Source organism: Mercenaria mercenaria, chromosome 14 (assembly GCF_021730395.1).
Source record: "Mercenaria mercenaria strain notata chromosome 14, MADL_Memer_1, whole genome shotgun sequence".
Classification (NCBI taxonomy): domain Eukaryota; kingdom Metazoa; phylum Mollusca; class Bivalvia; order Venerida; family Veneridae; genus Mercenaria; species Mercenaria mercenaria.
This window is the reverse complement of record NC_069374.1, coordinates 8,525,065-8,538,040: the sequence shown is the minus strand read 5'-3', so window position 1 is coordinate 8,538,040 and position 12,976 is coordinate 8,525,065. Positions and strand designations below refer to the sequence as shown.

Genomic DNA, 12,976 nt, shown 5'->3' with positions numbered 1-12,976 from the left:
TTTATAGATAAAGTATATAAAATAATTCTCTGCGAGTAAGCACACGTTACACATTTAGGGTAAAATTCCGTACCTATTTCTCAGATATCTGCCTAATCATTTTGCTTTGATGGGTAAACCGTTTGTGTTACATTGATATTGATTTTATATCCGGACAGACTCACTTTCACGTTGAAAAAAAAATGTAGGCTAAGCTTAAAGCAAATTATAAAGCATTGGCCCCATATACGTTCTTCTTTTTTATTTCTGAGTCCTACGCTCATACTTTCAATCAGATTTCAAGACGGATAATGATTCGTACAAATGAATTCATGTAGCGGTATGCAATTTCAATTTGCATTACCAAGACGATAGAGAAAGATTCGTTTCATTTATCAGTTCCATTTAATGTACATAATTTCAATATTTATTGAAACCAAGAGACGGTATTAGTGAGGTATAAATTGTAGAAGAATATAACTTTATCTTTCCGTGAAACTAAGGAATCGAATAGGCACCAGTTTTACAAATAAATAACAACTTATGATATCATTAAATATGTCTGTACAAGGCCGTCCCATTCCGATTGCGTATTGATAGTGTTTTATAAAAAGCCATTATTTTACCCAACTACAATAATAGTTACAAACATGGGCACTTTAATACCTTTGATGTCTTTGATGTCTTAAATAAATTTTAAAATTCACAGCTTGATTCATCTACAACCATTGTATGAAAATCACAGTATTGCTAAATAAAGCTTTATCTAATGATCCTTGATTTTATGCCACCGAAGGTTGGCATGTTAATATCGCACTTAGAGGTCAAGTGTTAACAGGGTCTGTTTGGTGTCCGGACTATAACTCTGTCATTGATGAAGGGATTTTAAAATTACTTGGCATAAATGATTCCCATAATAAGGCGACGTGTCATATGTAAGATCCAGACCCCTAGCTCTAATGTCAAGGTCACGCTTAGATATTAAAGGTTAACAATGTCTACTTCTTGTGCGGTCCATAACTCTGCCATTGATAAAGGGATGTTAAAATTACTTGGCATAAATGTTTCCTATATTGAGATGACGTGTCATGCGCAAGACCCAAACTCCTAGCTCCAAGGTCAAGATCACACTTAGAAGTCAAAGGTGTTTTTATCTGGTTCATAACTCTGCCATTTATCAAGGGATTTGAAAATAATCTGACACAAATGTTGACCATATTGAGAAGGTGTGTCACGCTTATGACTTGGGTCTCTGGGGCCAAGGTCAAGGGGACGAAATGATGTATGATTTTTTTGTGCAGACAACTGTAGCATTCTTGGGCACGCTTCGGGGGCATTTGTCACCAGCAGTGACAGCTCTTGTATGTATCTTGTATAAGAGCTTTATCGTCAGTCAGAGGTCCGTCATAGTCGCGAGACAACCCTTAGTATTTTGTTTGTTTATTTGGTGGGCATGCGCACTGTAATTACTGCCCGAAATGGTTTCAGTCTATCAGTGTCCTTTATATCAACATGCTTGCTGACATTAAATAAAAACTCCAAAATGGGATTTGAAAAAAAGTTGGATTGCAAAGGATGTTTGTGGTAGAAGGTGGGGTGTTTTAGAGTGATTTTTGTCCGGGAAAAGAAGAAAAAATGACTGAAAAAAGACCCCCCCCCCCCCTTTAAATCGGGGGTGTTTTATGGAGGTAAAGGTTCGTTTTGCTGCATATTTGTTGCTGCAGACATGCAGTTGGTAACTATCATGAAGCTGTGCTATGTGTCTGTCGACTACTGTTGTTGTTTGAACTATGATGCAGCAGAGTCAGAGACAGAGTCCTGCCACAAGAAATGACAATGAAGCATGTGTCAAAAGCTGGATTAGTGAACATAAATTTTGTTGCTACGATGAAACTTTTTTGCAAGGCGGTGCCCCACTGTGTTGAAAGGGAAAAAATGGCATGCCGCAGGGCGATGTTTTGAGAGCGAATTTATAATTATATAACATTTTTGCACTATAAAAATGTGTGAAAGGATGGCATCTTACCATAGATAAACAAGATGGAAAATAGCTCGGCGGTATTCAACACAATGTCGAATTCCTTTAGTACTGTACTGAGCGAGGCGTGTCCGACACATCACAAGGTGTCGATTAACGAAGCAAATATTAGTAGACTACATCTTGGAATTTCGGTAGAAACTTGGATGGAATTATTCACAGCCTACATCAAGAACAGGACAAGTTTGACCCTAGACTTTTCAAACATACCAGACAGTGAATATTTGATTGATGTGGAGTGTGCCTTACGTGATTTTCTGACTGCAAAGAAGTGTCTGTACGTGAAGTACGAGGACATAGCAAAAATAAGGACAGACTTGGATATGAGGTTATCTACCTGGATGTACATGTTAAGGAAATACATGAGTAATTATCATTCTGGGATTGACTTGGAGTGGTGTGAGCACAGTCTGGACCCAAATTCGGACTGTACTTGTAATATCACAACGGAACCCAAAATGACGAATGGAGCTGAAAAAGTCTATGTGAATATTTTAACATTGTTATTAGACCATCACGTTGTCAGAAACTGGAGATAGAAAACAAAGAAACTGGATTAACAGTTAGCAGAGAGGTAACGGTAAAGCCGACGCCAGATCAACCAACTGACCCTGCCGTTAGGGTAGTTGTCACATTAAACTGTACAGGAAGCAGTTCGGGTCTTCGTTAACTATAGCTGCAACGAACGATTTGTATAAATTGACTTATTGGGCACCGCCTTGGAGTGTTCAGTAACAGTGCAGTGAATTATTATTTATTATTTCTATTGGTGTAACTTATGATGTACTGTCGTAGCTTTGATCTCGACTAATCTATTTCTGAATAAAGAAACCAAAAAAAGTGAATGTTTATTTGAATAACTCTATCAGTAGACCTCTGTCATATAAAACCTTGAATACCGACGACAAAAAGGACGTTAAACATAAAACATACACTGAGTACTAAGACGTTTCGACGCACAACGAGGCATCGGCAATGATTTTTCCATTTCTTTTCTCAATGATTAGATATTGTAAGGACGTTTAATAATCAAACACAATAAGGAATGCCCGTTTCTTGTAATTATGATCAAAAAAAGCGTTGTGCGCATTTATGATGCAAAACAGCTTATAGCTAAACAGCACCGGTTCAAACATTCTGTAAAATACAAAAGTCTTCGTTGATAAAATGTATACAAGACCTTTAGCACCATAAAAAACAGTAAAACAGAGAAGTCTGCGAAATAACTATGACGGTCAAAATCATTTTACCGCGTGCATATACAAACAGTGCGTCACAGTCACAACTGCATTGAACAAAATGAATGTGAAAAGTTCTCTCTGAGTTTTGGAGCTTTATGGAATAATTTGGACGATTTGGAAGTAACAAAATGAAAAGGTTGGTGGATTTTATGTCAGCGAATGACATATTCTTGCTTTGATAAGTTTGTAGTAGGAAGAAACACTTTATTTTGACTTTTTTTGTGCAACGTCATATGAGCAGAATGATGCAATTTTTGTCAAATTTTGAGAGCTTCTATTTTGCAAACGCGTGGATGTAAAAAATATCTCTTTTAGGACAAGAAAGCCTGTTCGCTAGCGTAATGAATGCATGCAGAAATTTAATTCTAGAACATTTGGTTATGTGTATTTTTTACCATGAAAAATTGTTCAAATTCGTGCGAAATGCTCGCGAAAATGAGTGATTTTGAAACGTGAATATCTTATTCATTTCTCAATGAAAATTCATGTTGTTGGTCTCATTCGACAGCTAAACCCTTTCTTGTTTCGATGTTAATTTGTCAAAATTTACACAAATCTGGAAATAGATGATTTTTAGCTCAGAAGTGACAGACCGTATTACCGGCATAACAATGATGCGCCATTTGCAAAGTTGCAACTTTCAACCGTCGTAGTTTTCTAATGCACGAACAGAAAAAATATCTGCTTTAGAATCAGAAAGCCAGTTACCCAGCCTAATAAATGCATGCAAAGATTTTGTTCCAAAACATTTCGATGTAGTAGATTTTTAACTCTGAAAAAAGTGACGGAATTCGTCAAAATAGGCACGAAAATGAGTGATTTTCAGACGTGAATATCTTATTCAATCTTCGATGTAAATTCGTGTTCTTGGTCTCATTCTATAGGTAAAACCTTTCTAGTTTTATGATAATTGTGTCATAATTTACAATCTTGGAGAAAGACTTAATTTTTAGCTCAGAAATGACACACCACGGTAAACAACAAAATGGCCGCTCCGTGACAACAAAGGTACATGTTTGGGCGATAATTCTGCAAAAAGTAAACAAGATACGCAACTGACAATTTGATACCACAAAGACAAATGTCTCCGCTTTACAATGAGACCATTTTCGGCTTTCTGCGATCAGAATTGACTTCAAAACATCGATTTCAAATTGCCCTATCGTTCACCATCTCCGAACTTTTTCTGGAAACCCAAGTCTAAAATTAGACCGTATTTTCCGAAATCTGGGCGGTGACCTGGGTCACGTGGGGTCAAACGTGAGGTCAAACTAGGTTCAGCAAGGAGCGGGAGTAATGGCTTTGCGCGCGAACGTATTTCTGTGGAATAAAATCATTTTCTTGTGCTTGCAGATGGAGGGAGCTGAAAAATCTTTATGACAAATTACATCTCAGAATGTCTGCCGTCGAAAACTACCAAGGATGGACTGGGATGGCAATAACAGGAGACTAAATCTGCATGCAAAGGTAGGTCGGTTTTCTCTTCGAGTTGTATTGAAATTAAAAATGGCGACCAGCCAAAGCTGAATAAATTGATAGCGTCTGAAATACGTTATGGCATGCCACAAGGTGGAATCTCTAGACCCTGTGTTCAATGTTTTGTGGTCTAGAAGAATAAATAAGCATTTTGACGGACCGAATAGGATTTATTTCAGCTTTTTAGAGGCACTGAATGCATGTTTCGGCTATCACTGTTGATTGTCATATGAACTAGCCAAGCTTTTTGAGATGCTCAGTTATACATAATGGAAACATTTCTAGACCAAATTTTGTCTCATAATTATTGTGTAGAAATGCATAGGCTACTTTGCAGAATGCATTATCAAGAAGCACTGATTTTCTAATGCTTTGCTTATTGTTTTTTTTTCAGAGAACTGTATGTGATTTGAACAGGCCAAGATGTCTCAAGTTTTACAAGTATATGGAAGTGGTGTGTGACAGATTTTCCACAGCAAAGTTATGGAGACAAAATGAGGTAGGCATTTCACAAATACTCAGCAGATAGATTAAAATTTCAACAAGTACAGTGTCATTCCAGCTTTATGCTTGATACTTGAACATTTTTGTCATAAATTCTGTAAAGCTAAAAAAAACTAGACCAATTTTTGTATCATTCATTGTGAGTAAAAATGCATAGACACGTGGGCACAATGAAGTGTCAAGAACCACTGATTTTCTGATGTTTTGCTTATTGTTTTCTTTTTCAGAGCACTGTAATGATTTGCACAGACCAAGATGTCTCATGTTTTACTTTCAAACTGAAGTGATGGGTGACAGGCTTTTACTAGCAAAATTGTGGAGGAAAAATCAGGTAGCTATTCATTTCACAATTACAATGCTGTAATTTCAACTTAATGCTTGAACATTTTTGTCATAAATTCTGTAAGGATGTAGATGTTGATATTTTGCTAAGCATTTCAGTATCAAGTGTCATTCTACATTTGATTTTGTGTTATGCAGAAAACATTAAAATATGAGCAATATTATTTGTTTAGTTTCAATTTTTCAGAGCACAGAACACAGAAATATCTTGAATTTCAACAAGCATAATGTCATTATAGCTTCATATTGTTGAATTGAATCACTGTCATAAATATACTAAGACTTATTCATTTATATTATAGGCTGCCAAACAGACAAGATGCTAGAGTTCACAGTGCTGTGTGCTTTTTTTTGATGAAAAAAAAACAGAGATAGACATTTTGCCATTGAAAATAATAGACTCTGATGTATTTCGTATTAACGTGTATTGTTTTCTTCTGTTGATATCTGCCCGTACAAGAGGCAATGCCCGTAAAAGAGGCACTACTATTGCTTGAGTTTGCTTTTTCATTTATCAATAGTAACAACAGTCACTGTAGAAAAGTACTCCGAGATCATGAGTCTTATAGCCTCTCCTGTCTGTCCGAATTTATACTATGCCGACTTGTTTGCCGGGTACACTGTCCATACCCAATACTAAAAGATAAGGGTATTCACCAGTGTGAATGAACAAGTTCACTCACGCTGGTTGTACCTTTGCTTATTTAGTGACCCTTTTTGTTCACCAACGCTTCCCCTATAAGGTTCAGCCGGAACTCGGCGAGTCAACCGATCTTACTTTCCAGTGTTCAAAGTCATGCACGGTACGTTTTAATTGAGCCGATACCGAGCGACTTCCTAAGAATGTTTTTAGCACCATTAACGTCTCTGTTCGTAATATAATCACAGCTAGGATTTATGCACTTGAATGTTTCGCTGCCTCCTAATTTGTCGTTTATCGTTCCACATTCGCTGCATGTTTTGGACGTATAGCTTTCATCTTGAACGATAACATTGGTCTTTGTGCCTTTGGCCCGATACACGAGCCTTTCACGAAACTTGCAATGATTCCACACTGTCAGATGACGTACGGATTTTTTGTTGATACGTCTTCGTTTTCCATTACATTGCCTTCGAATGATACTAGGTATGCCGATCTCTCCAATGGCTACGTACGAGTATTGCATCAGATTGTATGTACAACGAAGATGCACCCATCTGATAACATTACCTAGTTGATAATACACCTTTTGTAATTGTCTTTGCCGATCTTCTTTTGCTTGGGGCTGCTTTCGCCGTATGGCTGCTTGCATTTTTGAATTAACATAGTCTATCTTTGCGTGCAGACCGTCAATCTTGTCTATGGTGCTCCCGACCCGGCGCTGACTTTTCTTTTTCCTGTGCCATTTTTTCCCCTTTTTCTTTGTCCGTTTACGAACTGGCTTAGATGGCGCTTTACATCGAGATGCAATCTGGAATGCCCGTGGCTTTGATGGATCGTATATTGTCAAGAACGTTCTTCCGCCAGGATCGATTCCACACATAGTATCGAATGGTTCGTCGTACCGTTTGCTCCTCGTGTACTTTGGATCGCACGGTATATGTAAGACGAACTTTCCTTTCGCTGTCTTGACAATCTTGACGGCATGTTCAATAGGTGGCAGTTTACTCACTGGTTTAGACAAGCGCAGAAATCGATTTCTTACATCCTTCCTTCGCTTACTAAAGTTGTCAGGCATGGCTGCTATACAGTGGTTTAAGATATCATTATCGTCACTGTCCGTCTCCTTCAACATACGAACGTACTGTTTTTGAATCTCAAACGCTCCTTGACTCGGATTCATATCGTCTTTGTCTTTCAAAGTCACAGTCTTGATGTACTTTTTCTTCTTCTTTTGATTCGTTAACGCCGACTTGTACATGGTACAGAAGTTCTTACAAGCTGCTGTTTTAATCGTTGTCATCTTGTTATCGAAATACCAGTCGTCATTTGCGTCCATTCTGAATTCCATCGGAACGTCACTAGAATTGGTCTTGTATACGTAAGTCTGCAAGTCGTACTGTTTAGGCTTCAAGTTCTTTTCACGAACGAGATAGTTGCTCCAGTTGTACGCGTGATTGCTCACTCTAAGCATCTCGTTCAGCACTCTTTTTTGATTTCGTGTTGGACGTATTCCGACACTGAAAGTCGTCAGGAATGGTTTTTCGTCTTCAAGTTTCGCTCGCTTCATTGTTCGTTCGAAATCAGATGCAAACACCTTGTTGTGTGATTCTCCATCCTTCGCAAATTGAAACCAACACTCTAGGTTTTGGTGCTTGAACACGTGTGCCGCTTTCCAAAGCGTTAAAGGAGAGAGGCTTCTCTTGCGATTCATAGTCGTTGTTTGATTTGAACTAAGGCAACATGCATCTTTTATGAGAGTAAGAAGCCAATTTTCACAAATATTATTTTTTTAGTCTCGGTTGCAACAATCTCTCTCGCCTGCCACTGACAATGCGACTGTACATGATTATATGCAATGTGGGATATGAAAACATAATGTTTCGCTAGTCTTCTTCTCTATCTATTCACTCTATCCCAAATTTCTGTAATGCAGCCATGGTCCAGTATAAACCTCGGTGAATCTCAATGTAACTACATTTAGTAAGCAACTACATTGAATTCTCAGATGGTGATACTTGGAAACATGACGGTGGCAAGCCCGTTAAATGCAGAGCCATAGAAATTTGGTACTGTACATTTTTCTAAGTGTGAAATTGCGATGCTGAACGAATACGTCGGCTTGTACCTCAGGCCGATGTCTGATTAGCTTAATGTTGAAAAACGAAATGTCAATTCATACTAGAGAATCGGACACGATATTTTCACATGCCGAAGACCCCTGATGCCTAGTTTAGACCATCTATTTTTGCTTTGAAATTGATACAAACTTAAAAACAAAGAAATCACTGCTTTTTTAGGTGATTAGCAAACTGGCTTGTTTTTCTTACCACGACAGAAATTGATATAACACATACAAGGCTCATTATTCATGCAACGTTTTCTCCAGTATGAGTTGACATATGCCTATTATATTTCTCAAGGCGTGAACGTATCTATAATGAAAAAGTTTAATCATAAGGATTCGTGACAGCGTTCTTTGTACACTTGTACAGAAACATGATGACATACCGAGTCTGGATTAGGACATTGTTTCAAAATCTCTCTAACCTAAGTGGGATTGCTATGTTTGCATTACTATATGACAAAGTAAGACACGGCACTGTTCTGAACATTTTATTTCCAATGTATCATCATCTTTCATCAGAACAAAGCAAAAGTATCAATCGGTTAGTCTCACTATTACGCTCGATCTTATTTTGGCATTACAAAAGCAGCACTTGCCCTTTGCTTTTATCTGATCGACGCAGTCTTCGCAAAATGTGTGACCGCAAGGCACTAATGTATGATCTTTTTGTGCGGACAAGCATATGATGCACAGCATCAGTTCGTCCCTTGCCTCTTGCTTGGCTTCGGACAGTTCTCTCTGATGAGCCAACAGTAGCTCATGTTCTCTCTTTTCCCAAGCCGTTTCGGTCAACGTACTGCTGGTAACCGTTGATGAAGGCCTCGTGTAAGGTTTCCGCTTGTGTAATCCTCTGATGCCTCTTATCGGACTTTTTGATTTCGTACTCATGGTCGGACTGATGATGTCTGGCAACTCGTCATTGTCCTCATCGCTTATGACGATGGTGTCTGTTAGTGTGATCTGTTTCTTCGCTTTGTCCATATTGTCTGAAACAGAAAACATAAACGAACGTCAGTTGTTTTACAAAAGTTGTTACATGGTCAATTCAACAAGTCAGTATTAGCTAGTAAAAGTATCGAGTTCAATTTCAAATTCAAACTGTCAAATCTCAAAGTGTCAACTCACCAATTTCATCCCTCAGCAAGCCTTGATTCTCCAAAAGGAATCTCGCAGCAGCTATTACGTCCGACATATCTGTTTCGTTCGCCGCCTCTCTGATTTCGTTTTCCCACAAGTTAAGTTTCGATAGTGCCGACATGCTACTCTTGAATAAGGAAGGGTATCGTCCATGATCCAAGTTGATACAAGTTACCACGTTATCTATGTTTTCGATTAAGTTTTGAGCTCTTCTCACTATGCCTCTTCGCTTGTATAAGACAAATGTTTCCATTGCCTGTCTACGGCTCTCTGTCATGAGTGAGCTCAGTAAATCTGCGACTGCACTGTTCATCGTTCTGATACAGAATGACACTAAGAATGCATATGCACACACTCCCTCTAGCGAAAATTGTTTCGACCAATCAGAATATGGCATGTAAACCACGCCTACATTGTATTGACCAATCAGAAAGCAGATAGCTTGAAAAAAGTTATTTTTCGGTACAGTATCGGGGAAATCGGCACTTGAGCTTCATTCTCTCGAATGCAATTGTACTGTCAAGATGCAAAACAATTCTTCTCAACAATTTAGCAAGATGAAAGTTAACATAATCAGTATTGAAACACTGAGACAGAGGTCTCAGACTCTGGATATGCTATTAAGAAACGAAGATGACGAAGATAAGAATTACAACAAGACAGAGCATACATTGTTGCTCAGCAGATGTCACCAAAGTTATTTGGAAGAACAACTGTATGGATTTCTTTCAGACGACGATATCGAACATCAACATGTGCTGTTCATTACGGACTTGTCGAATCCTGTTGTGAATTACGAGACAGCTTTGTCGAAATATGATACTAGATTCCTGATACTTGTAATAGACTATTATGGCATACAATCATGGAGAGATGAACTCAAAACCTTTGTCGCGAGGAATGAACGGGTCTATTGGATTCTGGCTAATGCAACTCTAATACTGTCGTTTGTCGACAGTGGAATAACGGACAGGTTCATGAGAGAGGTGGATCATAAGAAACATTACAGACCGATGCCACCATTTCGGTTCAATGAAAGGCCTAGAAGAAACGCAACGTGTTTCGGGGACATTTATAACACAATTGGCACGCGTGTAAACTGATGTTGATACATATTAGTGAATTGAATAAAACTGAATTTGAACATGTGCTTGTTATGTTATGCTATGATATGTTATGTCAACGAACAAGATCGATTGTCACAGTAATTTCCCCCAATGCTGTGCAGCCAGTAGTCTTCATATTGTGTAAAAACAACATACCATTCAACTTTCAAAAATACTCAAAGCCCTAACCCTAACCTCACCTACTTTTTCCTAGCCATACACCAAGGACCAATCACCCTTGAAGCCGATTTCACTTTGGAAAACTTTACGACTTATGCGAGTAACAGGTGTTTCTTTCTCTAATACTTATAAATTTACCTCGAGAAATAGAAATGTTCTCATGATTTTTTGCCTTTTTTGAAAATAACTTGGTCAGACTTTCTACGGACACTTATGATTTGTTCAAGGAGGTCTGCGGCGATCTGTGCTATAATATCATTGAAATACAGTCGTGCCCTTTTCCCATCAAGCTTTATTTTATTATATTTTTGTATGCTAATAAGATTTTTTTTAATATTTGTGGAAATAGTATACTTCGCAAGATCTCGGAATATTCTACATTGCTGGTAACCTGTTAGTCCTTGCATGTGACGGTCAGCAAACTAACTTTGTTCTTGCAACCGAAAATAAAATAATTTTATACAATTTGCAAAGTTTTGATATCTGAAAAAATAGAAGTGTCGACATAGATATTTTAAGAAACATAGTGAGTCTGTCATTAAATTTTAAAATCATGATAACGTTGTCACATTATTAGTCATTTAAAGAATTCAGATAGAAATTTCTAATAATGTATGATTTTGTCCAATTTTGGGTCTTATATTGTCATAATGCTTAATCATATCCGTCGTTTTAAGAGCAAAAGTTAGACTAAATGCAGTTTTTCACGTCATAATTACTTGATTAGACAGTCCATAAAATTCCAGTTCTTCAAAAATAGGAATTTAATGACATGCCATTCAAATTCAAATATAATTGATTACGTTTTAGCAAATTGCAAATAAAAATAAATGTTGGGGTAACGATTGAATGTATTACCAATAACTGAAACCATTTCCATCCAATAGATTTTATATCTTAAACAAAAGATAGCAGGAAAAGCAAAAGTGCAAAAGACTACTTGTCAGAAATTGTGTGAGGTAAAATCTCCATTTAGCATTCGATTTAGCATTCAGATTTAAACGAAAATACAATTTCGATCATAGAGAAATCATTTAACACTAGTCTAGTTAACTTGATAATTAACCACCTACATAAATAGTTGGACATGTCTGATAACTGTATATATTAATATTAAAAATATCATTAGTTATTTGTCCGCTTATCAAGTTCATATCATTTTCTATCTAGTTTAATACGTTTTCTTTCAAACGCTCATACTATTGCAGTCGAAGGAAATAATCTAATCCAACAGTAATAAGATAAACGTCGTATTCACGATTGAAACTGAATAAGTGAGACCTTGCACACATTCCTGCTCATGAAAAGAAAAATCAAATGACTTTGTCACTGCAGACGCCAGATTGCAGCCATGCAAGTGAAATTTCTGTGTAGATGAAAGAAATCTGTAATATCTTTTTACACTGCATTTTAACATTAGACAGTATGAAGAATATGTATCTATTTATATGATGGATAAGACACCATAATAACTGTATTTTACTTGAATGCTAAAATCAGACAGATTTATATCTCGAGTTGAACAGAATGAGATAAAATGTTTCTTGATCGAATTTAGTGTCATAGTACTAGTTCTCTATGACCATTTCATCTACCTGTTACGGCAGTGTGACTAGTCCACCTATATTTCTGAAAATTTCATACATGTCTGTGAAGAGAGATGTCTTTTATTTTTGTTTCTGATTTGCATGCAATATGTTTGTAAATATAGACTTAAGTCAACCTAAACACAATAAATCTAAGATATACCCTCATATTTTGTTTAATCATAATGCAGGGCAGTTATACTAATTTATTTTAGGTCGATTGTTAATCAGGTTCTACAGACACCTCATTCCTCATGAAATCCATCGCCACGGGTGTATGAGAGAAAAATCCAGTTTTCCCTTTTAATGAGGAGCGCCAAGCAAGGGAGGTACCGGTACCTTTTCCACGTATTTGTTTTGACGCGGCCGGGGATCGAACCCACGACCTCTCGCACTCGAAACGTAAAAATAATGGTACTAGCAGCTTCCTCGCTTGGCGCTCAGCATTAAGAGGGTAGTGCTAGGACTGGTCAGCCTGGTGTCAGTATAATGTGACTGGGTGGGGTATCATGTCACGTGTCTACGGCGTGATATTCCAGTGAGGCAGCACGAGGCGGTAAACAAGAGCAGTTAACGTACCTTTTAAACAGATAAGACATATATAAATCTCCAAGTACTT

General features: G+C 37.5%; 1 protein-coding gene and 1 long non-coding RNA gene across 2 annotated transcripts; one reads left to right on the top strand and one right to left on the bottom strand.

The window, feature by feature from the left end:
- Positions 1-5,127: 5,127 nt before the first annotated feature.
- LOC128548352 (uncharacterized) lies at positions 5,128-6,284 on the top strand. Its single transcript, XR_008366965.1, has 3 exons — positions 5,128-5,233; positions 5,466-5,569; positions 5,883-6,284. It is a non-coding gene; the product is annotated as an uncharacterized LOC128548352 (long non-coding RNA).
- A 2,598-nt stretch (positions 6,285-8,882) lies between these two features.
- On the bottom strand, positions 8,883-9,831 carry LOC128548635 (uncharacterized). Its single transcript, XM_053524010.1, has 2 exons — positions 9,474-9,831; positions 8,883-9,334 (listed from the first exon to the last, which is right to left on the bottom strand). Exons 1-2 carry the CDS (start codon positions 9,796-9,798, stop codon positions 8,883-8,885), a joined length of 777 nt encoding a protein of 258 aa, XP_053379985.1. The 5' UTR covers positions 9,799-9,831.
- Between the last annotated feature and the right edge of the window lie 3,145 nt (positions 9,832-12,976).